A 27,461-nucleotide genomic window follows, 5' to 3' on the forward strand; every position below is an offset into this window, starting at 1 on the left:
CATAATTATTTTTCAAACTCAAAATGAAGATACCTGGCAGACTAAAAAGGGGAACAACAAAAGTCAGCCTTAGGCCTTCCAGAGGAGCCAGCCAAGGGTGGCAGTGACTTGAGGTTCACTCTGACCAGTGTTCCAGATTTCTGTGTCGGTTCAGACCTGCACTTTAGGGTGTCTTTGACCTGTTTATAATAAAGTTTTGTCTGGCAACATTTATCTTAAGGAAGCCAGTAGACCTTAAATTCTTTCTATTATTCAGTATGTTTACGGATCAGAGTGGAGTTTTTTAAAAAAAGATTTATTATTTTAATTTTAGGTGCTTGAGTGTTTTGCTCACATGTAAGTGTACTGACTGCCCCTGCCTGGTGCCCCTGGAGGCTAGGAGAGGGTGCTAGGTTCCTGGAAGTGTATTTTATGGACACTGTAAACCATTATGTTGGTGCTAGGAAGTGAATCCGGTTTCTCTGCAAGACTAACACATGCTTTTAACTGCTGAGGCATCTCAGTAGTCCCCAGAGTACAATTATTAATAGTAAATATAATTAAGTTTTTGTTTGTAATTTAAATAGTGCTCAGTGATTAAAGTTCATTTTAAGATGGTCCATGGGTGCGTGTGCACATACATGTGAAGGTCAGAGCTCTGTGGCCTTAGGAAAATCCCTTTGTCCTGTGTGTGCTCTGCATTCATTGCTTGCCCTTCCATTCATATTCAGTCCATTCTCCTGGCGTTACGAGCTTTTCCTTCACTCACTGTTGAACTAAATAGCAATGGGTGGTGTGTCAGTTCCCCATCACTGACCGAGTAACTTAGGAGAAACCTCCTTTTCTTCTTGGTTGGGGGGGGGTTCTTTTTGTTTGTTTCTGGGTTTTGGCTCACAGCTGTAGAGGTCTCCAGCTTGTGTCTAACGGGCTCAGCTTGTGTGGCCTGTGATAAGGCAGAACACCGTGGCAGGGAGGATAAGGTGAAGCTGCTCACTTCCCTGTGGCTGGAAAGCAGAGATGAGAAGGACGAGCTGGAGTAGGGCAGGAAGGAGATCAGCACCAGAGCATTACCTCAAGAACTCAGTTCCTTCAGCAGGGCCTCATCACCTCCCAGAATAACCTGTCCTGTTATGACTGCATCAGTGGGTTCCTTTTGATAAGGTCAGAGACCTCAGAAACTAGTTCTTTCCCAACCACCTCTGGGTATTGCTGTAGTAGGGACCAGTCTAACCCAGCCTTTGGGGTACATTCCAGATCTTAGTATAATATAACATAGCATAGTTGCAACACTTAAATACAGTCCCTCATGTGGTAGTGGCCTCCAGCCATAAAATTATTTTCGTTATTACTTCATACTATAATGTTGCTACCCTTATGAATCATAATGTAAATACCTTGTTTTCTGATGGTTTTAGTTAACCCCTGTGAAAGGATCCTTTGATCACAAGGGGTTGCAACTCACAGGTTGGGAACCACTGCTTTAGACTCTGTTTATACGTCTCACTACTGTGTGTACTTGGAGCTAGTTATGATTTGACATTTAATTCTTTTTATTCTTCACTTGTTAAGTAGGGATAACAACACTCATTTTCCTCAGGATTATTGTAAAGACTTTAAGATGAAGCATTTTGAATAATTCCCATTGTGTTTGCTGTTGTAGTCAGAGTCAAGCATTTCCTTACTGTTGATTTCCTTTCCCGTGTTTGTTATTTTCATTTCCTTTTTGTGGGGTCTATTACTTGTAATCATTACTTGGGAGCAGTTTTTAAGCTAGTTTGACTTTTCTAAAATTAATGTTCCATGTGACAGCTATGTTTAACAAGCCTTTCAAATGAGCTACTAAGGCAGTTGTGTGGAAGGAAAGATGGGAATGTTCGAGTAGTCACCTTCTCAGAGTTTAATGGCTGCTTACAATCCTCAAGTACCCAGACACCATCTAGACCATGGTAATGTTCAACAGGATGCTCCCAGTTGGGAACTAGCAAAAACAAAACAAAACAAAAAAACCATACATTGGAGTGGCTCCAATGTTTGGTTTAAAATAGCCCCTTACCTGCTGTGTGCATGTGTGTGTTCATGTGTTTGAATGTTAGAGTGGAAAAATCTTTTACAGTGAATGGCAATCCTCATGTAATTAATCTTTTATCTTACTTGTCAAAGCATTTTTTTTTTTTAATTTAAAATACTTCCCTTTTTTCCACAGGACTCCCTGATCCGTTTGCTAAGGTGGTAGTTGATGGTTCTGGGCAATGCCATTCTACAGATACTGTGAAGAACACACTTGATCCAAAGTGGAATCAGCATTATGACCTGTAGGTATAAATGATTAATTTGAAATGATTAATGTGAAAACACAGAATTAATGTAATATAATCTTCGAACAGAATCATGGAAAATAGTTTCAGTTTGTATATAATATAGTTCCTTATCCAAAATAGTACTAAAGATTGAGCCTCGGGTCTCAAACATGATAGGCAAACACTCTGCCCTGGAACCATCCCCTCACCTCCTTTTTCACTTGTCCACATTTTTCTGAGATAGGTTTTACTAAGTTGCTCAGGCAGACCTTGAACTTGTAATCTTCCTACTTTGCCCTTCTATTTGCCCTTCTAAATGAAGCTAGGATTGCAGGCCTGCCAACACACGGGCTCAGCCTTATGATTTGACATCTATAAAAGAGGAGCCAAGCTCAGTGGAAAAGTGCTTTGAATCATTGATAAACAAGACCAGCAGGCAGGCATATCTCACACACACACACACACACACACACACACACACACACACACACACACAGAGTTAAAAGAAAGAAAACATACCTTGAAAAAGTTACAGCCATACTTTTTTACTTCTTGGTAGGTTCAGTTTACCTTTTCCTGAAGACTAGTGATGTTGAACATGTTTTCATGTGCTCGATGGTACTTACTTTATAGTTAGTGTTAACTGGCTACCAGGGAAGTCTATCTTATATGGAGGGGGCAAGGTCAGAGTAGCATTTGGGGTCATTTTGTTAAATCTTTTCATTGTGTTGGGTAGGCCTAGAAAGGATAAGTGTACTTCAGCCAAAATCTTGACTGCATATATAATATTATATTCTACATGATAACAGTGTGTTCCCTTATAGAGATATTCCTCATGTTAGACCCTCTTAAACTTTGTTTATAAATCTGATACTTGTTGGGGAAGTTGAGATTCTAATAAAATAGAGATTTCTATTTAAGTTTAAAGCTGGGTACAGTGGTGTGTGCCTACAGTACTAACTATTCAGGAGGCTTGGAAGTTCTCAGGCCCTCTGGACAGCACCACAAGACTCTTTCTTACAAACAACACCACCAACAAAAAATGTTTAGCTTACAAGTTTAAAAGAATTCATTTTTCTTCTAGCCATGTGTATTAAATTATACGAGTTTTCTTTAAAAAGAAAACAGAAACCGTTCAAATGCAATTTCTAATTAGTTTTTGACCTTGAAATATTTTGACAGAAGTTTTTGCAAAACTTAAGTGCTTATAGTTATTTTCAGAAGGTCTATAATTAGGAAATTATTACAGTTTAGAATTTCAAATCTTTTTGTATCATAGTAAACATAACATTTAGACTATGTTGGTACATGTACTAAATAGAGTTCCTTAGGCCAGTAGTGGGCTACTTAGTCTTCAAGACTCACTATTTTAAAATAGCTGCAAATAAGTTAGAAAATGTGTGTGTGTGTGTTGTGTGTTTTGTGGTATTACTTGTTACTATGTGATATAATGTGCAGTAGTTACATACCAGTATGTATGTGGTAGATTTTTTTGAAAGTTGATGCATGTCTACTCTATGACAGCCTTTTGTAGTAGACCCCGTACAAACTAGCTTCATTTTACAGCCATGTTCGATGGCCCACACCTGTGATCCACCACGTGAAGCAGAGGCACAAGAAGCAGGCAGGTTAAAAGCCAACCTGGTCTAAACACAGAACAGCAAAACAGGTCCAGGCGTGTAGCTTAGTTGTCAGAGTACTTGCCAAGCATGGATAGTCGTGTATATGCCAAGCTGGGTTTGGTCCCAGCATTACTTAAAATTGGATATAGTAACACATGCCTATAATCCCAGCACTTGGTAGGTGAGAGTAAGTGAGTTCGAGGTCAGCCTGGACTCCATCCTCAAATCAGCAAAGCAAAGGGAGAAAAAAAAACCTTGGTTTTTATAAAGCAAATGCATTGACTTGCATCACAAGAATGTCAAGGTGACCACTCTTTAGACACATGAATCCAGGGCTTAAGCACATCTTCCATATTCCTTGTTTTTGTTTTATTGAATGATAGTAAAAGATCAAGGTTGCTGGACCAAAAATGTGACCTCTTAGAATCACTGAAAGAAAGTTAGGTTCAGATCACATGATTATGTTATTAACCATTGTTTTTGCATGACTTGATGCCATGTTAATAATTGGCTGTGATAGCTTTTACATACTTGCAGGCATATGCACAGACAAGTATAGTAACGCTTTTCCCTGCTCTGCTTGTCTGCAGGCAGTGAAGTGAAATCTACAAGAGTCCTGCTCGCTCAAGGCCTGCATACAGGAAAGAAGCAGGGGAAAAGCGTTACAAACAACTTTTGTTCTGCAGCATTTAAAAATATAACAGGTAGGTCAGATTTTTGGTCAATCAGCCTTGACAGTGCCTCTTGAAGGTGAACTAAGTTTCTGAGATAATAATTAAAGTATGAGTGTTCTTTCTACATCTGAATGACATCCCCAAACCCTAAAATAGATTTTTTAAAACAGTTTTTACCCAACATGAGATTGGAAGAAAAAAAAGGGGGGGTTATATTAAAATTATTTTGAATGCTTTTAAAGTTTAAGTTCATTACTTTGGATTTATTGAATATAGCCATATTTGGAAATATACTTAGGATGTTAGGATATTAAAAAGTTAAGTAGTATTTATAATTACCAAGTTACTCATGTAGCGGTTTGTCTTTTAGGTATATTGGGAAGTCTGATTCCGTCACGATCAGCGTGTGGAATCATAAGAAGATCCATAAGAAGCAAGGTGCTGGATTTCTTGGTTGTGTTCGTCTTCTTTCCAATGCCATCAATCGCCTCAAAGACACTGGCTGTGAGTAAATTTGCTTTCATTAGAAGATATGTATGAGAACTTTTTTGCAGTAGGTGTCCAAAACTTAAGTTCCCATGTATATCTGAAACACTGAAAAAAATTCCTGGTCTATATTTATTTAATGGATACAAAAATTGAAACATTTTGGGCTGGCAAAATGGTTTGGTGGGTCAGCAAGCTTGCTCTCTCCATCTCTTCCTCCCCACTGCCCTTTCCCCTCCCTTCTCTCTCTCCTCCCTAGCACATACTAAATACTTAAATTGAATGTTTTTTTTCAGAAATGAAAATCATATTTTAAGAATGTGATTCTAAAGGTGAATCAGAGAGGATGCTTGAATGTCCAATGATTTATGGTATTCAGAAGTGCTTGACATTTGGGGCTTATCTTAGAACAGACAAAGGCAGCTCACCTTATGAAGTTAAATGCAAAGACCCACGGCAGTACGATTCTGAGAATAAAGGATGGTGGAATCTTGACCTCTAGACAGGATATTTGTACCATCCGTTCAGGAAACATTGAGGAAGAGGGTAAAATAAATGTATAAGGCACAGCATGGGGATGGGCCCCCTAAAATGCCATCTGCTAAGCACAACATGGCCATAACAGCCGTGAACTCACACTGCCTGTGCATACTGGGCCAGAGGTCCAGCCTTCCTAACATTCAGCTGTGGGAGGAAAAGAGATTCCTAGGCCTAAGACCCAGTGCTGATCTGTTTGGCAAGTAGATCCTGAGAGGGAAGGGAGAGTAGGACCCAGTCATGTACACTGGTAAAGAATACCTCCAAATGTGGAGGTACCAGACAGCCCTAAACTATGTGAGACACTTAAAAATCAACAGAGGAAAACCAAAACACAACGTTGGTTGGTTAGTAGGCAAAAGAGATTTGTAGGGAAGAGAGGAGAAGTGGGCGGGGAGAGTGGCCAGAATATATCACATACATGTATGAAATTAAGATAGAGGGGGAGGATGATTGATATCCAGAAGGTTAGAAAGAAAGGTACCAATATACATGCCTTTAAAAAATTTTAGCACCTCGTTTTGGTGGACTTTTTTTTTAAAGTAGAAGTAAATTTTTATTTAGTTGATTGGAATTCGTAAAAAAAAAAAAGAGAGAGAGAGATTTGAGAATAAAATAGTTATATGGACTATTTGACTATAGTCTCTTTCTCACCATCCTGCATATTAGAGAACAGGCATTAGAAATGGTTTCTATAGTGGGTTGGTGAATTGACTTACCTGTCTGTCTCCTGTAACCCCAGGACAATATAAAGTGAGGACATGACTGCTCTAAGGTATGATTGAAGGGAAGGTTTGGTTTGGTTTGAAACAGGGTTGCTTTGGTTGTCCTACAACTGCCTCTGTAGACCAGGCTATCCTTGAACTCAGAGATCCACCTGCCTCTGCTTCAGTCGAGGCATGCACCACTAACACTCAGCTTGGGAAGGTGTTTATTGTAGTAGGAGAGAGAGAGCAGCAGAGGCATCTGGAAGAGTCCGGAGTAGGGAGAGAAAGTGGTAGACTAGGCTTGTTCTGTAGCGGTAAATAATAGAAAATCGATTTGGGGCACTGTATACCACGTCACGCTACCTCTTGCTACTCTCTCCCCAACAATCTCTCCACCTCTACGGCTAGCTTCACATTGTGCTGGCTACTCTCTGGCCCCAGCAGTGGCCGCTTTCTTGGGACTCTCAGCTGTGAACTCTGTTCACAATCCCAGCATCCATCCCCTGTGGTTATTGTCACAATTCACAATATCCTGGTAAAATAAAATATCCAGAAACTTGTAATTTATGAATCAGATTTATATCAATAAAATCTCACTCCACAAAGGGTGCACACAAAAAACTCAGAGCCAATTGATATTGATATAAACTGCCCACCTAGATAAGACAAATTGTCCTGTATTAATCCATCCCTTACATGATAGTCATAGCTATCTGTGGCTAATTAAAGCCACACGGGGGTGGGCCATCCTTCTCCTCCTCCATTTTCTCTTCTTCCTCTTCCTCCTCTCTTCCTGTCTCTAAAACTTGACACCTGCCTTATTTTTTCACTGCCCAATCACAGACCTTACCTTATCTTGTGCCTGCCCTCACTTGCATGTAGACATCAATCCACGATGTTCAGCAGATGAAAATGGGCCATGAGAGAAGAAAAGGGAGTGGTAGGCAGGAATGGAGCACCACTAAGATAGGTAGACAGAGAGGAAAGAGAGCATGCATAGGAAGGAGAAGCTGGGGAAGGGAAGCCCACAAGCTGGAGAAATTTAGAGTAGGACTCGGGGTGCATAGAGCTGTGGAGAATCAGGGTGCCAGCATAGATTCTGTGACAAGGATTAGCTATGCTTAGAGAGCCCAAAGGCCAGTATGGGCTTTGGTATGCTAATAGGCACCACAGTTAGCCATTTGTCCCTTTACTTTTGGACCTGTCAGGGGTCTCTTGCCATTGGGACACAGTTGGAATTGCCCTTTTCAGCAGATGTTTTGTGTGTTTCTGTAGAAAAGCTTAATATATTAATATATTATATAATATATTAATATATTATAGTATATTAATATATTAATATATTAAAAAATCAGTTGTGTTATGAATGCCTAAGCTAATAAAGAAACCCACATGAATTTTATCTAAGGAAATTATTAAACAAAAGCACTATTAAGTTTAGTTTTGAATGCAAAATGTATTAAGAAATGTACAATGAGACTTATAAATATTGACCTGTTACAGAAAAGGGAGATGACTGAGTTACAGGTTCCGAATCAGAGGAACTTAAGCGCCTAAGCCACTGAGGAAGTCTTAGCTCCTGGATTGGTAGGGTAGTGAGCAATAGGAGAGAGAGCTTGGTCACAAGAGTCTACATGCTGACAGAAACTGATGCACTGCAGGACGGTGTAGTTTATAAATCCAGCCAACATGCTGTGGGGACATTGTGCCTTTATAGCTTGGGGGCATGCCAGTGTTGTATTGACTTTACAGATGAGGCAGCTGAAAGAACTGTTACCAAAATGAGTATTACCTCAAGTCTGCAGCTTACAAGTTTTGTCTCTCAGCTTCTTCTCCTCTTCCTCCCCCTGACCCCCTCTTCTCTTCTTCCTCCTCTTCCTCCTCTTCCTCCTCTTCCTCCTCTTTCTTTCTCTTCTTCCTCCTCTCTCTCTTCCTTCTCCTCCTCTTCTTCTTCCTCTTCTTCTCCTCATCTTCTTTGCTGCTTCTTCAAGACAGGGTTTCTCTCTTTAGCCACAGTTGTCCCGGAACTTGCTCTGTAGACCACTACCACCACCACCACCCCCCAGGACTCCTTGTCTTGATACTTGTTTTGTTCTTTTGAACGGTTATATTAAAAAACAAAAAGCAGATGACACTATTTAGCACTTCTATACCATGTACTATACTGAAAGTTTTAAGTAACAATCTGATTTAATCCTTGAAAAATAGCTAGATAGGTTCTGTTACATGTAGAAAGCCAGGACTCAGGTATAAACCTGAGGTTAGGACCAACAGCTATTGAGAGGCTCAGACTGAAGTGATCTGAAAACTTCGGGGAGAGCCATCTGCCACCAGTGTAGCTTTTACCCAGCGCTTTATGTTTTTGATATCTGAATTTGTCAAAACTTGCTGAGATTATATGTTAGAATCTCTGATACTAGCTTTTTGTTTTTATTTGAATAGATCAGAGGTTGGATTTATGCAAACTGGGGCCAAATGACAATGATACAGTTCGAGGACAAATTGTAGGTAAGTGTGGAGTTTAAAGTTTTGAGTTTTAGCTTCTTTTAAACTGCCTTAGATCTAAATACTTTTTTTTTTTTTAAAGAGTCTCATACAGCCCAGGCTATCCTTGAACTTGCCTTCTAGCCAGAGTTGACCATAAATTTTTGATCCTCTTCCTGCTTTTGTCTCCTGAGTGCAGGTTTTGTGATGTTCTCTGAATCAAACTCAGGGCTTTATATATGGTAGGCAGGTGCTCTACCAACTGATCCCTCCATAGTCGTCTAAATAACCTCTGAATACCTTGGAGTTGGCATGAGTTAAATATGAATCCTAGAAGACGCTACAGTGGGTTCAGGATACAGCCTACCTTTAGATAGATAGATGGATGGATGGATGGATGGATGGATGGATGGATGGATAGATAGATAGATAGATAGATAGATAGATAGATAGATAGATAGATAGATAGGAGGGATGAAGAGATAGCTTAGTGGATAAGAGACTTGGCTGTGCAAGCATGAGGACCAGAGTTCAGATCCCAGTGTCATGTAACAAAACCAAGCCCGGCATGGTACTGTGTGTGCCCATAACTCTACTGTTGAGAAGAGCGGAGATAGGAGGGTCTCTGGGGTTTGCTGGCTGCCAGCCTTGCTGAAAACCTGAGCCCCATGTTCAGGAAGAGACCCTGCTTTGAAGGAGTAGTGCACAGAGTGGGAGGGGAAGACACAGCGACCATGTGTGCACCCCTGGCCCCAACTCAAGAATCAGACACACACACAGCCCACACTCAGACACAGATATAACACATACAAATGTAATGTAAAAGCGGCACTTGTGAGAGAAGAGTTACTGAGACTTAGGGAATTCTCCTAGAAGTATTCGAATGTAGTAGAGTACTGAAGTAGACTTTTCAGATGGTACCAATTTTGTGAAAACAATTTTGAAATTAACTTTTTAGTAAGAGTATTCTGTTAAAAGTCATTGCTTGGGCTGGAGAGATGGCTCAGCGGTTAAAAGCACTGACTGCTCTTTCAGAGGTCCCGAGTTCAATTCCCAGCAACCACATGGTGACTCACAACCATCTGTAATGGGATCTGGCGCCCTCTTCTGGTGCACCTGAAGACAGCTACAGTGTACTATTATAAATAAAAAAAGAAGTCATTGCTTAGTAACTTCTTGGTTAATGTTTACTGCATTGCATTTCTAGAAGTCTAACTGAAAAAAACCTGACAATGAATGAGCACTGACAGAGTAACATGAACGAGGAAAAAAGGGAAGAGTTACCCTCACAAGGCACTTAGTGGAAATGGCCTAATAGACTGTCTTCAACTGACCTTGAGGGAATGGCTCAATGTTAGATTGATCAAGACGCATGGTATGGCAAGACTCTAAGGCAGACAACGTTGGGGACCTTAAACTAGATGAATAAACTGCTGTGTCCCCACTTGAGGTAGAGCAGGATTTAGACTAAAAGAATTTTAATTCTTTGGAAAAGTATTAGTTCCCAACAGGACAGCAAGAACTTGAATCCTGAAGCTGCCAGAGTAGCCTCATAACAAAACCCTGTGACACTGACCCTTGGGAGTATCTGTAATACAAGATTACTGATAATTTCTGGTTTTCAACTGAGAAAGGGTAAAATACCTCAATTATAAATCCTTTCACACAAACCTTTTGAGTACTTATTAGGACAAGTGTTTTACTTTATGTGTGTATATTTAATGTAAAGATTTTGTATGAAAGTGGATTTTATAGTATAACCGTTATTAAGAACAATATAAGCTATATTTAAAAATCTCGTTATGTCATTCTAAAACACAGTGACTCCAGTTCATGGACTTCTGGACTTAGACACACACACACACACGGACATATGTACATATATAAATGTAAATATATATATACATATGCATGGATATGATTTTATATATATGATGTTTGTATGGTTTATTTGAAACAGGATTTTATTTTGTAACCCAGGCTTGTCTTGCACTCACAGTGATTCAGCTTTTCAGCCTTCTCTGAGTGCTAGGATTATAGGCATGAGATCCCACCTCTAGCTAATGACAGCCTCTGGGAAAAATGGAGAAAAAATACTCTAGAAAACTAACTTTTTCAGTTGGGTGATGGCACACAACGGTTACTACAGCATTCAGGAGGAGGAGGGAAGAGGGGGTCAAGCTGAAGGATGGTCTGGTTTGTAGAGCAAAAGATTTTCTTCTGAGGCTGGAGAGACAGCTCAGCGGTGACGAGCACGTGCTGCTCTTTCAGAGGAGACCGAAGTTTGGTTCCCACTACCCACACTACCTGTAACACTAGTCACAGAGAATTTGATCTGATGCCCTCTTCTGACCTCTGTAGGCACCTGCATGCTTATGGTGTACATCATCCACTGTGGTCCACACTAAGACACATAAAATAATAAAATGACACTAAAAAATAACATCATAAACTTATTAACAAAAATAAATAAATATCTAACCAACCCAAGCCCAGTGGTCCATACATGAGATCCTGGCACTTGAGAGGTAGGGCAAGAAGATGAGGTGTTCAGGGTCCTCTTCAGCTACGCAGTGAATTTGAGGCCAGCCTGAGCTACATGAAACCCTATGTTTTAAAAACATTGTGGCAGGTTGTTGGCGCATGCCTTTAATCCCACTACTCAGAAGGCCAGGGGCAGGGACATCTCTTAGTTCAAGGCCAGCTTGGTCTACAGAGAGATTTAGATTTCTAGGATACCCAGGGCTACACAGAGTAACTCTCTTGAAAAAAACTAACTAACTAACTAACTAACTAACTAACTAACTAACTAACTAACTAACTAAGCAAGACTCTCAAGTGGAAATTCACTTTGTTTTCCTTCTATTTGAAAACTAAATAACTTAGTGATTTTTTTTATAAAATATTTACATTTACTGAAGTGTGTAGTATATTACAGCTCTCTCCTTTAAATTAAGCTTAATATGAAGGAGATCTGTCTTGAAATTATTTTTTCCAAAATTTTAGCCAGGTGTAGTGGTTCATACAAATAATTCCAACATTAAAGAGGCTAAAGAAACAGGAGTTCCATGAGTTTGAGGGCTGGGTGGGCAATGTAATGAGGCCAAGGCCACTCTCTACATAATGAGACCTTTTGTCAGAGAGTGCCACTGAAGGTCAAAAGTGAGAGATGGCTCAGTGACTAAGGGTGCTTGCTGTTCTTGCCCAGGACCCACTGGTTCTCAGCACTCACATAATGACTCACACCGTCCTCCTCCTGACTAGGCCTTCATGTGGTGCACACATGCACATGTGGGCAAAACACTTAGACACATAAAATAAGTACATCCTTTTTAAAAAGCCTAAAAAATAGCACCCCCTCTCCAGATTTAAAGAGTAGAATTTTGAGATCTTTCTTTGAAAAAAAGTCCTTGGATATCATATTTTATGTTGTAACTTATGAATTCTATAAAAAGGTATAGTCAAGTTCAGCTGTATCTCCACTGTCTTTGGGGAAGATGCCAAAAATAGAGTTAAGGAATAGTAGGACGATGAAGAGCTTCAGAGCTGTCAGGTAGCCTAACTTCCCATGGTGGAATCTGGGATTATGGAAACTTGCACTGAATTAGGTTTCTGGTGCAGCCTACTTTAGAGCTGTGTGCCCTGTTTACAAGCTGCTCAGTAGTAATTTTATACTAGATTTCATACTGTCAGCTGGTAATACTCCTGTGACCCAAGGTTTGCCCCATTGCTGCATCCAGTATATTTTTTATAGCTGTTTAGATTTTCAAGAATGCAACATAAGTTCATGGGAAGTTTCAGACTGTTTTCAGACTTTCTTAATGTCTTGTCTTTTAAGTACAGTGGGTGATTTTACATTGTCCCACTTTGATGTTGGGAAAGGCCCTAGAATCTCCCTCAAAAGCATGACAAAATGGAGAAAACATTGTTTTTTTGTTTTTTTTTTTTTAACATTACATCAAGAAAGAAAATTCTATGGGAAAAGAAGTTACAGTTACAGTAGAAACCAAGGAACTCATTCTAAACTATTTTGTTTGTTTGTTCGTTTGTGTCAGTGCTGGGAGCCTCATGCTAGGCAAGAATACTGTCACTAAATATATCTTCAGCTCAGTCATTCTACAGTAGGAAAATAATCCACATTTTACGCTACTTGGTTTTCTGAGACAAGGGTTTCTCAATATCTACAGGCTGGGCTTAAACTTGCTCTGCTCCCAGGCCAACATCAAACTCCCACCCATCCTTGTGCCTCATCCTTCTGAGTCCTGGGATTACAGACAAGCACTGCCATGCTTAGCTTAAGATGGATTTTATTTAGCTTACAGAACTGGAAAGCACTGTCAAAATCTTAATTACAATTTTGTTTTTTAATAGTAAGTCTTCAATCCAGAGACCGAATAGGCACGGGAGGACAAGTTGTGGACTGCAGTCGTTTGTTTGATAATGATTTACCAGACGGGTAAGTGGACGTCGTCAGAGTCCTTAGAGACAAGCGGCAGTGCTGCCTTCAAGCCAGTGATGGAGGAGCTGGTGCTGATGATGCAGTAGGAATTTCTGTGAGCATAGAAATAGAACATAGATTTCTCTTCTACTTGGAAAATCATGAGGACTTGCCACAAGCGGTGTTAAATTTCATTTAAAAAGAGTTTTGAAAAGGAAGAAAAGGGGTTGGGGATTTGGCTCAGTGGTAGAGCGCCTGCCTAGCAAGCGCAAGGCCCTGGGTTCAGTCCCCAGCTCCGGAAAAAAAAAAAAAAAAAAAAAGAAAAGGAAGAAAAGGAATTTTTTGTCAAATATTACTCTTTTGTAAATTTATTTTTTTAAACAAAAGGATTTTTTCTTAATTATCTAGAACAGAGTATACATGTACTGAGTTTGAATATTGCTTTACTTTTAGAGTTAAGGAAAAGAGAATTGAGTAATAGTGATTATAACATTGTGACATTAGTGAAGTATAGTTGTGAATAGCTGTGTCAAGCAGTTCACACATATGATGTCATTTAATTCTTGTGGCAACAGAGGCAGTGTATAGTGACCACCTAGTCTCTGGTCCTCATTCTTCTGCTAACTGACGTGGTAAACTTAATTTAACTTTTGTGACTTTAACAAGATGATTGAAGTGTGCCGTAGTTGGTGCAAGGGTTATGACTTCATTCACATAAAGCAGTTCAGTATTTTGCACATCGTAAGTGCTTACTTAACAAGCTGGGTGTGGGCATGTATCTCTAATCCCAGCAGAGGCAGGCAGATTTGTGAGTTCGAGAATGGCCTGGTCTACTTACTTCCAGGACAGCCATGGTGAGACCTTGTCTTGAAAAAACCAAAAACAAGTACTTAATAATTAGTTATTTTTTTAAAAAATGTTGTTACTACTATTGTTATTCTCATTTTATAACAAAGAAAATGGAAACCAATATAAGTCATTTGCCTAGGGTTTATATAATAAGTGGGGAGCTGATCCTTATGCCTAATTCCCAAGCTCATGAATTTTTTCAGTATTCTCCCCTATTTATACTGTCTGATACTTTACTGATTTTTTAATTGTAAAGCATTTGTTAACTTCAATGAAATATAACTTACAATAAGTTGTACCCACTTGCAGTAGATGTAGTTAATTGGTGGACTTTTAGCTCAACCTATCGTTTAAATTTTATTGCATTTATTTGTGTGAGCGTATGTGAGCTATGGTGTGTACGTAGGGGTCAGAAGACAACTTTTGTAGGTTGGTTCTCTCTTCTTTCCATATGGATCCTCGGAGTCAAATGCTAGTTGCTACTTGACAGCAAGTGCCTTTATCCACTCAGCCATCTTACTAGCCTGTCTTTATTTTGACATTAAATTTTATAAATAAGTTCTAGTGTTCGCATACTTGTTTAAACTTAGAAAATCCTAAAATTCTGCTAGTCATAGCGACCTCCTCTTATCAGTCTGAGCGATTGGAAGGTTGAGGCAGGAGGATCATGAATTTAAGGTCAACTTGGAGTACCCAGTGAGTTCCAAGGTAGTGTGAGTTGTACTGTGAGACCCCTTTCCCAAAAGCATCCAGTTTTAGGGTCTGGAGAGATGCCCACCCAGGAAAAGAGCTTGTCTCTCTCACTGTAGCTCAGTCCCCAGTTCCCACTGGGAACTCACAAGTACCTGTACCTCAAGTTCCGAGAGATTGAGCGGCCTCCTGTGCCTCCGTGGGTACTCAAACACACACGGACATATACAGCTATAGATGCACACAGGTACGTAAACATAAACCTCAGTGGCAGATCAGTGGGTGCTGCAGAGATGGGCCAGTGCTTAGGGACACGGGCTGCTCTTGGGGAGAGTGTGAATTCAGTCCTGGACACCCAAGTCTGGCAGCCATCTGTAACTTCAGCTCCAGGTGATCTGATGCCCTCTTCTTGGGCACTACACATAAATAAAAGTGAACTGTAAAATCAGTTTAAAAATTAGTAGAGGCTTGTGAGAGGCTAGTGAGTAGGCCTGACAACGTGAACTCCACACCCACAAAGTAGAAGACTAGAACTGTTTCTACACATTGCCTTCAGACCTACACACCTGTACTATGAGATGTGCACGCACACACATATTCAGGTAAATACGCACATATTATAAGTAAACATACATTGTTAATTGGTAAAAATAACTATAGATTGTTTTAGCTTTTAAAAATGTTTAAATTATGTGTAGATGAGTATGTCCGTGCATGTGTTCATGTGCCTGTTGGACTTGCACTTACACAGACAGTTGTGAGCTACCTGATGTGGGTGCTGGGAAGTGACCTTGGGCACTCTAGGAGAGCAGCGAGCGTACTTACCACTGAGCCACTTTCAGCTTCTTGATAAGTCTGTTAATTCTTTTTTGAAAATAAGGAAGTCTGTAGTGTATTTCACAGGGAAGTTAAATATGAAGTAATGAATATTGAGACAATATACCAGTGTGAGACATAACTAATCTTTTCTTGCTGATTATTGTTACATTATAATTGTAACCACAGGAGGGATAGAACCATGTTTTCATAGTCATTTGGATATTTCATTAGATGAAATGGCATGAAGAGTTTAGGGACAAATGGTATTTTTATTTTTAAAAATTAGTTTAGGGGTTGGGGATTTAGCTCAGTGGGTTCGGTCCTCAGCTCCGGAAAACAAAAACAAAAACAAAAACAAAAAAAAATAAAATAATTTAAAGGACTAAAGAGATGGCTCAGAAGTTAAGAGCACTGGCTACTCTTCAGAGATCCCAGCTTCAATTCTCAGCAACCACACGGTGACTTCCAACCATCTGTACCTCCAGTTCTAGGTGGTGGGATACTCTTCTAGCCTCTGAAGGCACCAGGCATGAACATGATGCACAGACCAACATACAAAACATCCATGCATGCAGAATAAGGAGACAAAAATTTAAAAATTGAGTTTCAGGCTTACCTACTTTCAAGAACCTTTAGATGCTTTCCTAGTAAAAAGTTTAATTTTTTTTTTTCTTTTTTTTCAGAGCTGGGGACCGAACCCAGGGCCTTGCGCTTGCTAGGCAAGCGCTCTACCACTGAGTTAAATCCCCAACCCCAAGTTTAATTTTTTTTAATTACAAGGGATTACAAATTTTTTATACTGGATTCTACTCCTTGATCATTTGCTCAATTGCTATAAAATGGGATAAATTTTATGATTAATGTTCAGGCATATAGCACAAAATTCTTGGATAATTGTCAACTTAAATGTTACTAAAGTTTTTAAAAGTTCTCAGTTTGGCTGATAAAAAAAATATAACCAAAGCAAAAATAGCTTAAAGTTCTGTCAGTACCGTTGTGCAATGCTAATGCAAGTTGAAAAAAATAGCAGGCAAACAAAGTCTTTATGAATTGATCTCCAGGGTCGCCTTCTATGGTTTGTGATGGAAAACGCCTTCCTGACTTAGTGGTTGCAGATATTCTAAGTCTCGCCTGTGGCTGACCTCGTTAATGCCCTGTTTCTCAATGCTTTAATTGCAGTTGGGAAGAAAGGCGAACTGCCTCTGGAAGAATCCAGTATCTAAACCACATCACAAGAACTACACAGTGGGAACGCCCAACACGGTAAAACCATTCAAGTATTTACTATGGTCCGTGCTAGCCTTTTCTGCATTCCTCTCTATTATCTGATTTCCCCACTGCTTTACACTGGTATAAACCATTAGGTCTTAGAGTGAGTTAGATCATGGCGAAGTGAGGTTTATGATCAAGAAAACCTATATGGAAGGAGAGCATCTGAGAGTGAGTGGTGAAGAGATGGTGGCCTTGCAAAGGGAAAGTCTGAATTAGATCTTGACAGGTGGTAGGTAGATAGATCCCCTGTCTTTGTGGTACTTCCTGTGTAGAGACATCAGGATACAAACAGTTCTTGGGAACTGAAAAGGAGTGCTTTTAAAGCAGCTGAAAATGAGTAAGGTGATTGCCTTACCTCCTCTGGACTCCCATTTACAAGTAAGAATAAGCTGAAATGCCATCTCCGCAAGTCTGTTATTGGTTCCCCTAGTGATTCCTGCACAGGCCTGGCACTCAGAATAAATTATTAAATCGTTTTCATTAGCTGTTTCTGCTTTTGTTTATTGAGGATTGTTTAACTTACTGCTGAAATCAAGCTTACTTGCTTTTCTCCCTCCCTCCCTCCCCCTCCCTTCCTCTCTCCCTACCTCCCTCCCTGCTTCCTTCTGCTGTTGTCTTGCTCTCTGTCTCATGCTGGTCTAGAGCTGGGAATATAGTCCAGCCTACCCTCAAAACTCTCAAGATCCTCCTGCTTCATCCTCCCGAGTGCTGTGACTATATGTGATTATATATATGTGGTGCAAATGTTTTATTACATTATGGGTGTCTAATTAAATAAAGCCTTGCTATTTTAAGCAATTATTTATAATTTCCCATTTCCCTTTCTTTCCTCCAAACCCTCCCAGGTGCTAATCCCACACTCTTCTTTCAAATTTATCACCTTAAAAAATGTTGCATGTATGTATGTATGTATGTATGTATGTATATAAGTATGTATTTCTAAATAGACAATATGACTCACTCAGCCCATATACTGTTACTTGTATGTATGCTTTTAGGGCCGAGCATTTGGTAATAAATAGATAACCAACTGATGTGCTCTTCCCTGGGGAAGACTATTCTCCTGCTGTCAGCATTCATTAGTTGCCTCGAATTCTTTGTTCAGGCTGAGGGGTATGAACTATCTAGTCATTTTTTTTTAAATGCTCAGTCCAAAGTTACATTTATTTCTAATACAAGCTGCCTAGGGTCTCAGTTAAGTCGAAGAACCTATTTTGATTATAACACTTATGTCAGTGTTTAAGTGAAGCCTGCTTTCTTCTAACTCATCTTTAATTTCCATGTGTAGGTAAAGCTTTTTCTCCCTTAATAAATGTTAGTTTGAAAATGAGCTTCGGGGGCTGGAGAGATGTTTTGATAGGTAAAAGCACTAGCTGCTCTTCCAGAGGACTCAGATCTGATGCCGCCTACATGCTGGCTCATGATAGACTGTATCTCCAGTCCCAGGGAGTCTGATGTCCTCCTCTGGCAGGGGCACTAAGCACTCATGTGAAACATACATGCTAACAAAATACCCACACACATAAAATAATTTAGGTGTGATGGCTTACACTTCTAATCCCATTGCCCAGGAGGCTGAAGCAGGAGAATTACTATGAAGAGAGACCCTGCCTCAATAAAATAAAGTGAATTTTGGGCTGGAAATACAGCTCAGTGGTAGAGAATTTGCCTAGCCTGAGTGATGCCTAGGTTTCCTACCTAGTGCTAATAAAGCAGGAACAAAACCAGTGAAAATGAACTCTTTGAAATGAACCTGTTGATTTTGAAGGTTACTTTATAGAATAGAAATCCTTGATGAGACAGATTAGCTTCTTTGTTTGATAATATTTATTAATGTACTGTGACTCCTTACCTGTTAATAACAGGGTGGCATGGCTAGTTGTAATAGGGAATTCGTCACCTCAACTTCCCTCCTTCCAGTAATACTGTAGTAGACAACGAACAGAGATTCTGGTAATAAGAAATACCAGAGATAACTCATTGCCTCATCGAGGAACCAAGGCAGTGTGCAGTGCTTCTTGACCTAATGATTGGGATTCTGTCCAGTGAAGTTAAAAGTCAAAAGTTATGTTTAATATGCGTGCTTTGTTTCATGTAGCGTAGCCATGAGGTATGCTATAGAGCAGCCATTACTTACCTCCTGATGAGGTGGTTGACCGGGAGCTGCAGCTTATGGCTGCTGTTACGTAGTTTGATGATCTCTGTACCATGCATATCACTCACTAGTCCTGAAAAAAATAAAATTTTAAAGTGCACTTTTGACTAACTGCTGATGGCTTTTGACTATTAAAATCAAGAAATGACAAGCTGTGAGCTGTGTGTGGCAGCTCATGCCTGTCGCCTGGCTCTCAGGAGGCTGAGGCAAATGGATTGCTGGGAATCACGGCTCACCTGGACTAGAGTGAGGTCTTTTCCCAAAAAACAAGACCTACAAAACTTCTGAGTTGTACCATCATAAGTTAGGAATTATGTTTTGCTATCTACATTGTAGAGTGAGCTTCTTACATTGCAAGATCTCCCACGAGGCGATGTTTAAGCATAAACTGTGTTTTGAGTGACAAAGAGCCATACCTAGCAAGAGATAACTGTTTCCAAGGACTATCAGTCACATGACTTAGGCACATTAAAGACATGGAGGAGCACCTACTTGTCAAAAGCCCTGTGGGAGGGAAAATGGTGGAAGTCAGGTCTAAGTCCTTGTGCTTCGTGACCCTGTAGCACACATACAAGTTTGTATGGATGTTTATTTTTAAAAGTTAATTGAAATTGTGTTTCCTTTATCCATCTCATTTTCTTGATTTACTATATTTTCATTATAGTGTGTATGTTGTCTAGGGACCTCTGGTTTTACTCTCTAAATTTTTTCCCTTGTCACTTTTTCAATAGACCGGCGTCAGAATATTCTAGTCCTGGCAGACCTCTTAGCTGCTTTGTGGATGAGAATACTCCAATTACTGGAACAAATGGTGCAACATGTGGACAGTCTTCAGACCCCAGACTAGCAGAGAGGAGAGTCCGGTCTCAGCGACATAGAAATTACATGAGCAGGACACACTTACACACTCCTCCAGACCTACCCGAAGGCTATGGTATGATAACAGCAAAGGGGACATTCTCCTCGCTTTAGATCGGCAGAGAACTATTTGGGTTTGTTCTTTTGAGATGGGGTTTCTCTGTGTCACCTTGGCTGTCCTGGAGTTCTCTCTGTAGACCAGGCTGACCTCCAACTCAGCCGCTATCACTTAGCCAGAGAACTAACTTTTTTTTCTTTTTTTTTTTTTTTTCTTTTCTTTTCTTTTTTTTCAGAGCTGGGGACGGAACCCAGGGCCTTGCGCTTGCTAGGCAAGCGCTCTACCACTGAGCTAAATCCCCAACCCCGAGAACTAACCTTTTAAAAAATTGTTATTGTTGTCTGCTTTGAGATAGTGTCTCTCTCACACAGCCCAGGCAACCTCAAACTCCCAATATAGGCAGACGGCCCTTGAAGTGCTGAAAGTCCCAACTCCCCACACCCTGTAAGTGTGTGCAGCACACTGTACTGTAGGTAGTAACATCTGAAAGTTGTTAGGCCTGGGAATGCTAGCGTGACTAAGACCCTGTGTTCACCTGTGGAATGGTCATGGGAGAAACATACTACACTAGCTAGATGGGGGAGTGGGCAATCGAGGTTTAGGGATTCTGTGTGAAAGTCAATATAATCTCCAGTTTTAAGAAGTCTGTAATTGTTAGAAGGCTAACACACAGTTAGGTAGTCATTTAGCTTGTATGCTCATTTATAATAACCTGTGGTAGCTCCGGATCACACAGTTATCATAGGAAGCTGACGGGGTGAAATGAGACACTGTACAGAGGTATAGCACTGCTACTATTGTGCAGGCTCGCTTAGACCACTAGTGTGACTTGGAGACAGAGACTGACTTCCTTTTTTTTTTGCCTAATACTATAAATGTTGTAATAGTGACACCTAATGACCAAAATTGGGACTTACATTTTCTAAGTAACTTACTGTAGAATTTATATAACAATCATTTTGCAAACAAATGGTTATAGTTTTATTTTAAAATAAATTTCAGCCTCTTATTTTGAAAAAGTTTCATCTAACTGCTGTGTCCCATCAGTTGGCTTGCCATGCAGTGAGCCCTTCCAGTATGGGAAACAGACCTGGCTTTGCCTCAATAACAATCATATTATTTAACCCCTGAGAACCTAGATTTATCTTCTGTAAAATGAGAGGAATAATAGTAGCAACCATGTAGGTTTGTTGCAAAAAATGACCTATCATCTCCAGTGAGGTGTCTATGTTTGGCATTAAATAGCAAGTTAGGAAAATGTATCTGTTGTTACATTCATATTTTAGAGATAATTCCTGTGGAGTTTATCAGCCAGGTTATTTGGAGTAAAGGTGAATTGTATTTTTATAGTGTGTGTGATTTGAGTTCAGATGTCCTTTTATAAGAATTAAACGGGAATAAAGTGGCTACCAAGGCTGAAGTTATTGTAGCTCTTGTCAGGATGGGGTTTTTCTTAGTGTTTGGGATTGAAGGCAGGCAAACAGTCAGTGAGCTTCTTCTGTCCTTGAAACAGTCCTTAGGTGGAAGTGGTCCATTGACTTCATTGCAGATCTGTAGCCCCAGTGTGCTCGGATGTCAGCAGCGGCTTCTGTCTTGACATGGGCATTCTCACTGTAGTTTGTTAAAATGAGTTTCCATGAAAAAGGCAGCTGGCACATAGCACTCGAAGAAGCTCCTTTACTGTCTTCATCTTGGCTCATCTACGCCCTTCCAGGCTTTGGACTCATACAGTTTTCTCTCCCCAGAGTACACGAATTTCCATTGTGCTTTTAAAATCAGTTTTATGACTATGTGGTGTGTTTTGTTTACATTAGGGTCTTTTTTTTATACCCTAGATGACCTGGAGTTTTGACAGGTAGCGCAGGCTAAACTTGGGCTTGTTGTCTCACTGCCTCTGCCTCCTGCATCCTGGGATTGCAGGTTTGTGATACCTTGCTTTTGCAGTCCAGAAAAAATGATACCTTATCACCATTTGTAAAAGTGTTTCCAGAGACTGAACAAGTGATTCGTTTTGTCGTAAGACAGGTCTCACTAAGTAGCCCTGATTGGCTTACAACTCACTGTGTAAACAAGGCTGACCTCAAAACTCAGATCTGCTTGCCTCTGCCTCTGAGTCTTGGGATCTACCATGCCTGTCCGAATAAATAATTTTTTTTTTTGTAAGAAATTAAACTGGAAATTGGGAGATTGGGGAGATTGGGAGAGTTTTATACTATTAGAGTATCACCCAGTATAATGGTGTTTGATTGAAAAACTGAGTATGTTTCCATCATTTTCTTTATTTTACAGAACAGAGGACAACACAACAGGGTCAGGTATATTTCTTACATACTCAGACTGGCGTGAGCACGTGGCATGATCCACGAGTGCCTAGGTAAGAGCATAGCTTAATACTACTTTATTGTTTGCCTGTTTGTTGTTGTTGTTTTGTGGGTTGTTTGTTTGTTTGTTGAGACTAGGTCTTACTGTAGCCCTCACTGGCCTGAACTTGTTGTGTAGACTACACTGACCTCAGACTCCTAAAGACCCAGCTCTGAAGTGCTGAACGTGTGAGCCACTGTTCTTGGTCCTTACGTACTCTTCACATCAACCATGGTTATCCATTTCACCCAGAATTTTCTCATTAAAAATAACTAACTTCTAGTGGGAAGGGGCTATAAACAAAAGAAAGAAATAAAAATTAACTGTTAAAAGCAGTGTATATAAAAGTTTGGTTCTTCCTGATAGTGCTTCAGCTTGATACTTAGTGGAAAGTCTAGATACTGTGTATGGTCTCACCCTAGCTCCCTGCTAGTCTCAGACTCCTTTCCCTTCAGCACCGCGGCTAAAAATGTGGGGCAAAATACATGTCTGTGGGAGTCTGAAAAGTGATTTCAGAAACAGCATGCAAGCATACCCTTAAAGAGAGAGAGAGAGCAGTAGGAGGGGAAGCAGTAGGAGCTGCACATCAGCAGACACAGTGTAATGCTAGGGCTTGAGAGGCTGCGATGGGAAGAGGGGGAAGGGGAGGATGGTGGTTAAGTCACTGCCACTTACCGTCCTAACTGTTGTTTGCTCTGAGATGCGGTCCTTGGTTTTGCTTAGGCTGGTCATGAACTCCTCTACTAAAGTGACTCTCCTCAGCCTCCTGAGTGCCCACACTGCCCAGGGAGCTATTAATGTTGAGTACCTTTATATTGCAGATAATGAGGTTTTCAGACATTAGTTATTTTGAGCTGTTTTCTCGTGAGCTGTATACTAAGTATCAAGTAGTCTAGCTGAAGTTACAAAAGAAAAAAAAGACTTGAATTTTAATTGGAATCAGCTCTGTAGTGAACAAACACATTTATGTAATGAGGAGGTTTTATATATGATACACCAGTCAGATCCAAAAACCTAGGCAAACAGTTGTGGGGGAAGTGGGGAGATGAAGAGATCTTTCTTCCTAAAGCTTCTGTCCAGACTTCTATTATGTAGTTGAATCAGCAGCAGATGGGGCCGACTGACTGCACCGGGGTTGCTTTGATACTGTGTCTTATAAATAAAATAGTTATATAATGAAGACATTTTACTGTGTTACAGAGTTTAGAACTAGAAGCTTTTGAGAGTGACAACCCAGAAAATGTGCTGTCATTAGTTATTCTACCAACTTTGCCATTTCTGTGTCTCCACAATGGTAGTGTTCTCTTTCCCCTCTCAATAAAATAATTTTTAGAAAACAGTAGTCAAGGGAGAGTTTTATATTTATTTTTATTAAGTTCACTGAAAGAAACCTAAGGACCTAAACTTTAGGACTCAAGGCTTTGTTAAATTGTGAGCTCTCCCCCAATAAATTATAAAATGTAAACAAAAGTCAAGCATGATAGAGTATGCCTTTAATTGCAGACCCAGATGTCAGTAAGTTTAAGGCGTGCCTGGTCCACACACCTACATTGCAAGGTTCAGGCCAGCCAGGGCTTTATAATGAGACCCCATCTCAAACAGAAAAAACAAAGCAAAGCATGTTTTGTGTTGAAGGCCCAGTGGAGTTATGATGTACATACATAATTCTAGCACTCAGGAAACAGAAGTCAGACGATCACAAGCTTTAGGCCAGCCTAACATACATAGTGAGAGTCTGCCTCAAATAACGGCACAAGTTTTAAGTGGAGAAATGACATCTATATTTGAATTAGACTTTCTTTAAGTTAACAATGTCCTGTATTATTTTTCTTTGTCTATATGGCCCAGTTATCTTTAAAAGTTGTGTTTTGTCTTTCAGTTTGGGCTATCGTTAGCAAATGTGTCTCTTTTATGGAAGGTTATATGCTTTTTATATGCTTAAGTCAGGCATTAAAAAAGCCTAGATAAGTCTGCTGCATCTCGTTAAAGGCACCAGTCAAAAGCACAGTGCTCTTTTTTTTTTTTTTTTTTTTTTTGTTCTTTTTTTTCGAGCTGGGGACCCGAACCAGGGCCTTCGCTCCTAGGTAAGCGCTCTACCGCTGAGCTAAATCCCCAGCCCAGTGGGTTTCTTTAAAGAGCTTGTCTATGGTGGATCTCTAAGTTTAAGGGCAGCCTGGTCTACACAGTGAGTTTCTGGACAGCCAGGACTACACAGAGAAACCCTATGTCAAAAACTAAACCATAAAAAACGAGCAAAAAGAGCTGTGTGGAGTACATCCAGCTTAGTCTGTTTAAAGACGCCAGTACTCCAGCAGCTAGTGTCTTAGTTCTGTGTGGCGGTGGTTGGCTTCTTTCCTTAATTCCTGTCATGTTGCATACAACTGAAGTCTTCAAATGCAGACTTGTATTGTTTTTATGAAACTGTCTAACTTTTCATTATTTTTTTTGTTAATCTCCATTTGAGCATAAAAAATCATTTCTGGTGTTTTACTCTTTAATTGGTACTTTTAGTTGTCACTGTAGATTTATACATTCTAATAAAATTATACAAAAGCAAATTCACATTATATCAATAGTAGAATTATTTGTCCTTTATTTTTTGTAAAAGTTTGATCTAAAAAAAAAGCCACCTGTTCCTTTCAAATAATCTTTCCTCAATGACTCATCTTTGCAATTGTATGCCTCATTCGTTACTTTTATTATTTTCTTATGTTTCTTTTAAATCTGCAATGCTAGAGTTCAAACCCTGGGCTTGTATAGCCAAAACAAGCATTTATTATTTAGCTTGTATCTCCTATTGTTCTACATCATTTTTATGTCACATAGTTTTTAATTTTTTATTCATTTTTTCCCCTGCATGTATATCTGTGTCCCACGTGCATGTCTGGTACCCATGGAGGCCAGAAGAGGGCATTGGATCCCGTAGAACTGGGTCCCATAGAACTGGCATTACAGGGGGATGTGAGCTACCCCATGTAGGTGCTGGGGATCAAACCCCCAGTGTCCTCAACCACTAAGTCATCTCTTTTTTAGTTGGAGCTCTCATTCTGTATCTTAATGTTTATACTAGCTGTCACAATGTGGTCCCTCCTAAAGTCTTCATTGACCTTACACTGTGTGAGGTTCCTTCTTGAATTTGGTGTGTTGGGTTGTATTGTTTTTTTGATTTTGAGGTAGGTTCTTTATGGAGCTCTGACTGACATAGAATACACAGAAATTCACCTGCTTGTGCTGGGTTTAAAGGTGTGTGTGTGTGTGTGTGTGTGTGTGTGTGTGTGTGTGTGTGTGTGTGTGTGTGTGTGTATGTGTGCGTGTGTGTGTTTTAGATGATATAATTTTGGTCTACATCCCAGGCTGGGCTTGAACGTGCACTCTTCCTATTTCCTCAGCCTCTGGTTGCTGGGATTCCTGTTAGATGCCACCATGCCTGTCTGATGTGTTACTTCATCTTTATTAGTTGGCATTCTCTGGGAAGTTGTAGAATTGCTTCACCCTTTTGACCTCTCTGCTTGAGAAGTTCCAGGACTTCTTTCCCAATCTTGGTGCTGACCTCCACCTTCCCAGCTGCCTCTCAAGTCTCCCACTTGAGCTCGCTCCAGCATGGAGTCAGTTCTTCGTTGTGAATTGAGGGTTCTCGGAGCTTTGCTTTGCCTCTTCTGTAGTGTTTTCAAGCCTTAGTTGTTCTGCAGCAGACGAGTGTCCAGGATCACTTAGGGCAGAAATCAGAATCACTATTTGAAGAACTCTTCACGAGCTGGAAATGGTCTCAGTGGATACCATACATCTTCACCTGCAGCCTCCAACAACTGGAACACTCTGGGGTGGTCTCTCTCTGTAGAAGCTGTTGATCTAGCAGGACGGAGGATAGAAATTTACGGTGCTGTTGCTGGTTCGTAAACAACCAGAGGAAGCAGTACACATAGGACAAGGTTGAGGAGAGCTAAGATCTTCTATGCTCTGGGCACCCCACCCCCCAGCCACCTCAGTGTGTTCAGCTGTGTTCTGTATGGTCCTGTGCATCCTTCCGGTGTGTGATACAGTAGCAATGGTCCTTGTCTGTTAAAAGTACTCGAGCTCTCCTTTGTTGCTGCAATAAGCCTTGAAGCAGTCTTCTTAGGTATCTTTACCCCAGGATTTTCTTCATGAAATTTATAGACTTCAAAATTTAAAACAACATAGTTATTTCATTTTAAAAAATGTTATGGGGTTGGGGATTTAGCTCAGTGGGTAGAGCGCTTGCCTAGCGAGCGCAAGGCCCTGGGTTCGGTCCCCAGCTCCGAAAAAGAAAAAAGAAAAAAAAATGTTATGATTATTTCCAGGATCATGATTTTAGTACTGTTCCCACTTTTGCTTTGTTGGAGAACATACAGTCACTCATTGCATGCACATTTGTTTGCACTGACTTTATGATACAGTAAGACAGAAAACATTGAATAGAAATTTCTTCTATTATCGATGCTTGTAAAACAATACTTTCTGTCAAACAAATACTGATGTGTAGTTTATGTTGGCAGGTAGTGTGACTGCCCCGTATGAATTTAAAATGTGTATTACATTAAAGCCTGGGAACTTACTAAATGCCAGACTATGTGATACGTTCTGAGCCATTTAGGGATTGGGTGTTGAATGTGCAAGTTGTGAAACCATTGGGAATTAAAGATTCCAGCGGAGCATCTCAGGTTTCTGAAACAATGCATTGTCTCAGACTTTGTGGACCTGCTCTGTGTCACAGACGCTTGCTCGGCCCAGCAAGCCCAGCAATGAGGTCTTTCTGCTGTGTATTTGTTTTGCAGGGATCTTAGCAACATCAATTGTGAAGAGCTCGGTCCTCTGCCTCCTGGGTGGGAGATCCGCAATACCGCGACAGGGAGAGTTTATTTCGTGGACCATAACAACAGAACAACACAGTTTACAGATCCTCGTCTCTCTGCTAACTTGCATTTAGTTTTAAAGTAAGTTTCAAGGCAGTACATGTGAAAATACTATCTTAAGCAAGAGGACATGTATGTGCTTTTTACAATAAATGTGAAAGAATATGCACTTTCTTAAATTTACAATCTTGACTTAGATTTATATGAGTTCTCCAGAGATAATCCAGGCTGGCCTTGAATTCCTGCTGTGGCCTCGCAGACCTTCCTGCTTCTGCTGCTCAGTGTTCAGACTGTAGACAGGAAC

The 27,461-nt window shown here is 40.2% G+C and overlaps 1 protein-coding gene across 2 annotated transcripts in view; it reads left to right on the forward strand.

Annotated features, from left to right (window-relative positions):
- Smurf2 (SMAD specific E3 ubiquitin protein ligase 2) overlaps nucleotides 1–27,461 on the forward strand; it is a 94,406-nt gene that overhangs the window by 40,256 nt on the left and 26,689 nt on the right. Inside the window, exons 3-10 of one of the 2 annotated variants that reach the window (XM_032914273.1) lie at nucleotides 2,183–2,291; nucleotides 4,943–5,076; nucleotides 8,745–8,810; nucleotides 13,158–13,242; nucleotides 16,762–16,845; nucleotides 19,741–19,943; nucleotides 22,215–22,299; nucleotides 27,080–27,238. In XM_032914273.1, the coding sequence (XP_032770164.1) occupies nucleotides 2,183–2,291; nucleotides 4,943–5,076; nucleotides 8,745–8,810; nucleotides 13,158–13,242; nucleotides 16,762–16,845; nucleotides 19,741–19,943; nucleotides 22,215–22,299; nucleotides 27,080–27,238 (925 nt within the window). The remainder of the gene's footprint in view (nucleotides 1–2,182; nucleotides 2,292–4,942; nucleotides 5,077–8,744; nucleotides 8,811–13,157; nucleotides 13,243–16,761; nucleotides 16,846–19,740; nucleotides 19,944–22,214; nucleotides 22,300–27,079; nucleotides 27,239–27,461) is intronic. The other variant, XM_032914274.1, reaches the window with a different exon arrangement.

Source organism: Rattus rattus, chromosome 9 (assembly GCF_011064425.1).
Source record: "Rattus rattus isolate New Zealand chromosome 9, Rrattus_CSIRO_v1, whole genome shotgun sequence".
Taxonomy (NCBI): domain Eukaryota; kingdom Metazoa; phylum Chordata; class Mammalia; order Rodentia; family Muridae; genus Rattus; species Rattus rattus.